General features: G+C 58.3%; 1 protein-coding gene across 1 annotated transcript; it reads left to right on the forward strand.

Moving 5' to 3' along the window:
- Nucleotides 1–886: 886 nt before the first annotated feature.
- Nucleotides 887–2,990, forward strand: CCDC185 (coiled-coil domain containing 185). The gene has a single exon (XM_039235856.1). The coding sequence runs from the start codon at nt 1,079–1,081 to the stop codon at nt 2,951–2,953; it is 1,875 nt and encodes a 624-aa protein (XP_039091787.1). The 5' UTR covers nt 887–1,078; the 3' UTR covers nt 2,954–2,990.
- The last annotated feature ends 2,325 nt before the right edge of the window (nt 2,991–5,315 follow it).

The raw sequence follows: 5,315 nt of genomic DNA on the forward strand, positions 1-5,315 counted from the left end.
CACCTCCAGATCTGAACACCCTGCCACTGACCAAGTGACGTGGGGAAACAGTGAGTGGGGCCAAGCCACAGACTTGTCTTCAGGGAGTGTTAGCGTTCCTGGCCCTGCCTGGCTGGGCTGCCGGGACGACCCGAGGTGTGGGGGCAGCGGCCCCCGTGGGGGTTGGGGGGAGTCCTCCTCCTTTCTCTTCTTTAAGGAGAGACCATATTCGAGAATACTGCCCAGGACCGTCCCGGAGAAAGGAGGGGACGAAGCCAGAGGCCCCGCATCAACAGGACAGGGCCTGCTTCGCAGTGCCGCTAATTCCACTCTCTTCTCAAGCTAGGGATCTCCGGAAGCTTCTGCAAACTCACAACTTCTAACTGAGGCCTAGCAGCACATCAGGCTAACATTTATTAAATGCCTGGATGAGCTAAGCCCTTGACCCTCAGGATGGCTTGGCTGCCTGATATCAGGCCCTTCCTCTGCTCCACCTTTCCAGAAAGAGGGAGGCCAAGCGAGTGGAAAGTGGCAGAGGAGATTCAGACTCGACTTCGGGACCAGATCCAATGTTTATCCCAGCAGCCCGGGGTGCTCCAACAAGGAAAAATAATCTGATGCTGTTTCAGAAGTGTGCACACAGCATTCATATTTTGATGAAAGCAGTAATTGCTATACTAGCAGTAATTGCTAAACAAAACATACCGGAGCTTGCTAACTTAAACCTGCAAAGCGCGTGGAGGGGTGTGAACGCACACAGGAACACCCTCCCGCCCCACACCTCACCCATCCCTTGCGTTCCACGCCGGGGGTAACGCCCTCCCCCAGGTTCCGTTAAAATCCGGCCACTTGAAGGTGTACAAATACGACTCCAGTCCCCGCCTGAGACACTGGGGTTCCCCTTGAACCCTCAGCTTTGGGGGCCCCTGATCTGTGGCCTGCTCCCCCTGGCTGAGGGGCTGTCCGAAGGCCGGGCCAGAGCGCATTGTGAAGTGGCCGGAGCGTCACAGGCACGGAGCCGGGGGGATCTGAGGGCGCGCGGAAGAGCCCCCGCAGCGCCGCGGAGCCAGGACCCTCTGGCCACACTCTGGTCGTGAGCATGGAGGGCTTGGGCCGCGTCTCCCCGAGCTTCCTCCTGGACCCGGGCGGGGAGTGCGCGGCGGCGGCGCGGCGGCGCGGCCCCGGGACCGAAACCAACTTTTGCCTGGGCTCTGGGGGCGCCGCCCCGGGGTCGGGCGGCGAGGCCGGGGCGCCCTGGCCGCACCCATGCTGCGCAAACACCGCGCGGCCTCGCCGGCGCAGGTGCCCAGACTCGCCTCGAGAGAGCCACAGCCTGACCGACGTGGCGGCGAGACCCCCGGATCGCGCCAGGAGGCCCCGGCCCCGCGGACGGCGCCTGGAGGACGTCTGGGGCGAGCCCGGGCCCAAGCCCCAGCCCGGGGGCAGCGCGCACAGCCCGGCCTGGCGATGGCAGCCCGGCCTACAGTTCCGAGGGCCTCGGCACTGCCCTCCGACCCAAGTAGACTCGCCTCCACCTCACCCCGAGGGAGCGTACAGCCCCCTGAACGGGACCTTCGGGGTGGAGAGGGCGCAGAGCGGAGACCAGTGGGCAGTGCCGTTGTGCGGAGGGCCGGCTCACTGGTCCCTATCCTCGGCTGTGTCCGAGAAGTCTTCCGTGCGGTCCCATGAGTTCAGGGCGCAGTCGGCCTGCGTGAGCGCCCACAAGCGGGAAGGCAGTGACCCCGTGGAATCTTTAGCCAGCCAGCCCTGCCAGCCCTCAGTGCCCAACAAGGCGCTGCAGAGCCTGCACACCCAGCTCCTCAAGAACAAGCTGGAGGAGGCGATCATGTCCTCCAGGGACCAGAAGATCGTGGCCCTGGTGCTGACCCGGCTCAAGAAGGCGCAGAGGATGCGGGAGCTGCAGCAGCAGGCGGCTGCGGCCTGGGAGGAGCTGAAGCGCTCGGACCAGAAGGTGCAGATGACCCTGGAGCGGGAGCGCAAGCTGCTTCTGCAGGAGAGCCAGGAGCAGTGGCGGCAAGAGCGGCGCGTCCGACGGCGCGACGGCCCCGCGGGGACCGTCTCCAGGTCGGAGCGCGAGTGCGGGGCGCGGCCGGAGGAGGAACGGAAGGGGGCCCGCGCGGAGGCCCAGCCCGCCCCCGCCCCCGCCCCCGCCCCCGCGCCCGCGCCCGCGCCGGCGACCCGCAGGCAGAGCGGCGAGCTGCGCTTGCAGGAGCCCGAGAGGACGGCGCAGCCGCTGGAGAGGCGGGAGCGGGCCGCTCCCCGGAAGAGCCTGAACACCCTGGAAACCCAGAAAAAGGCGCAGGAGACCAACCTCAGCTCCCTGGTCAACTACCAGGCCCGGAAGGTCCTCCTGGACTGCCAGGCCAAGGCCGAGGAGCTGCTGAGGAAGCTGTCCCTGGAGCAGAGCTCCCAGCGGAGCCGAGAGGCGCAGCGGGGCCTGGCGAAGGAGAGCGCGCGGGAGCCGCGGCCGCAGGAGGAGCCGCCGCAGCAGGTGCGGCGGCGCGCGGAGGCCGAGGAGCGGGCGCGCGCGCACCGGCGGCTGCTGGCGGAGCTGGCCGAGCGCAGGGCGCGGCGGGCCGGGAGCGGCGGGGACAGGGCGCAGCGCGCGCGCGAGCTCAGCGTCCTGCGGGAGAAGAACCAGCGCGTCCTGAAGCTGAAAGCCGAGAGGGAGGAGAAGTGCCACGTCGAGGGCATCAAGGAGGCCATCCGGAGGAAGGAGCAGAGGGTGGAGCAGATCTCCCGGGAGCGGGACAATGCGTTCCAGGAATTCCAGAAGCTCTCCAGGGCCTCCCAGAGGGACCAGGCGCGCGCGCTGGCCGGCAGCTTCCTGGACCTGAGGGCGCGGGAGGAGTCGCAGCCCAGGGCGGGGCCGCAGGGCTGCGGAGGGCGGGTGCGGGGGCCTGCGGACGCAGGCCTAGCGGTGCCTGGTAATCCGGTTATAACTGAGCGTTGATTTGAGAAAGTATATAAAATACTGCAGTGTCCTCTCATGAAAGAGTTCTCTGATTCCCTGGGGATAGTTGAGAGGGTTGGGGTGGAAGTGCGGGTGGTTCAGAAAATTGCTTGCCTTTGTCAATTTTGATTTAAAAAGAAAATAGTCATTGAGTGCTCAAGTCAGAGTCTTTGAAGCGTACATCAGGCACGTTTTTGAGAAAGTAGAGAAAACTCCACAGTAGGAGATTCAGCTCTGGGTTGTAAGTTTCTCCCTGTCCCAGAACTTGCAATTTATAACCCGTACTGCAAAGGGATTTTTGGAGGGACGGTGAAATAATCCATGTAAGGTGAAGTGTGAGGTCACAAGAAATCTCAAAGAGAGAAAAAAAGGCTGTGTAATGGGTGAGTGGGGAGATTTCTGTAAACAGCGGATTCTGGAACCCTGCATAAGACATCCCCTCTTGGGTGTTCATAATGCACCTAAAAGGTGTAAAGGCTCTGGCAAGGCCTGCAGCAAAGAAATTTAATTCTCTAACCTAGTCTTTCACATGAACCATGAGACCCTTATTTCCTTAGATCACTCCATGGAATGGGTCTTCTGTGGTGTGTTTCTAGCAAATGGCTCTCTGCAACCCTACTCCCACCCCCACCCCACCCCCCAATTGGGAACTCTGGCTTTCCCTCTGTGTTGATAGGATTTGTTTTTAAGTCCTTCAGGATCACTGCTATGCTATCCGAGAACCTGCTGGTCTCCTTCTTTGTACACTCCCCTCTTTGGCCAGTCCTATCCAGTCTTTCGGAACATAATTTGATTGGAATCTTTCTTTTCCCCTCTTTTTCTCCCCTGTCTCTCCTGAAGGGGGTAGGCAATGTCATCTGTCTATGCACATGGTGAATGACCAGCCCTGAATGAATGACTCAGCATGATTTGGGAACATGACATTTTTAAATTAAGGAGCCACAAACTGAGTAGAATTTAACCCATCACATCTCAAACTTTCTATCAAAAAATCCTAAAGGTTTTCTTTAAAAACACCTAGTGTAACATTTGTTGTTAGAAAAGAAAGACAATAGCCCCGACTGCCTTACTAGTGCTGTGGAAACTACCTGAACAGTCCCCTGGGAAGGGATTTTGTTGGGAGGGCAGCGTGAGAGTCACACGTTCCTACTTAGGTCATAGGAACTAGACTCTCCTCCCTAGCTCATGTCCTCACCTGTCCTGGGTTCCCTCAACAAGGGCTACTTGGGTCCTCACCCCTTTGCTGAAACATAGAAGGGCTCCTACATCTTGCCCCTGTTTCCAACTTTGTCCTCTCCCCGAATTAATCCACCGTTCCAGCCCAATGCCACGTGCATTGCCAGCGTGCTGGCATAGTGTGTAAGGTGTTCCAGACCTCCCTTGAAACCAGCACCTCCCCTTGATCCAGCTAATGAGCGACTTTGAGGAAGTTATCTTCCTGAGCCCGGCTTTGCTTATCCGTAAAACAGAGTTATAATTCGTACTTGTGAGGCATGATTAAAGAGTCAATGTAAGCTGTTTGGCATAGTGCCAGAGCCCAGTGCACCACCCCCACCGTGGCCACCACCCCCACCATCACCACCTTCACCCCCACCCCTACCATGACCACCACCATGACCGCTATCGTGACCACCACAACCATCACCACAACTACCACCACCACCACCACCACCACCATGCAGTAACAGAGTGCCCCTTCCTCTTCCTCCCAGGTGGTGAAAGACAAAGCCTAGTGGATAGCGAGAAATGCTGTCACCACCCAGGAGTCAGGGAGTACTCGTGTGGCCTCAAGGGAGTGAGCACTCTCACCCCCACCCAGCAGCGATGAGGAACCCCCCACATACACCTCAGTGGCAGTGGAGCCTGGACTCCCATCCCCACCCTGCAGGAACGAGGCCTCAACCTCCCTCCTTCGGAAGCAGTGAGAGAGGAAGCCAGAAAAACAGAAGGTTTACATAAAATCCAGTCTTATGAAATTCAAAATGACCAGCCTTCAACTAAAAGTCACTTGTCACACCAAGAACCAAGAATATCTCAAGCCAAATGAAAAAGACAACATGAAGATGATAAATGGGAAAGAGAGCTAAAGATTCTCAAGCAGACACAATAAACTTGCTTCCACAAGTAATTAGGAACACACTTGAAATAAACGGGGGGAAAAACAACTCTTGGCAAATAGAAAGTCTCCGCAAAGCAGTAAAAGATAAAGAGTCACCAAATGGAAAGTTCATAACTGGAAAACATAAAAACAGAAACACAGCTCTGTGGACGGGCTCAAGGGCAGAGTGGAGGGGACAGAGAGCTTCGGTGAGGTGTAAGACTGAACAGTAAAAATTATCCAAACTGAGAAACAGAAAATTTG

Source organism: Hyaena hyaena, unplaced genomic scaffold (genome assembly GCF_003009895.1).
Source record: "Hyaena hyaena isolate Hyena2069 unplaced genomic scaffold, ASM300989v1 scaffold_103, whole genome shotgun sequence".
NCBI classification, from domain to species: domain Eukaryota; kingdom Metazoa; phylum Chordata; class Mammalia; order Carnivora; family Hyaenidae; genus Hyaena; species Hyaena hyaena.

Coding starts and splice junctions, on each gene's coding strand:
- CCDC185 (XM_039235856.1), top strand. CDS start 1,079: ATGGAGGGCTTGGGCCGCGTCTCCCCGAGCTTCCTCCTGGACCCGGGC.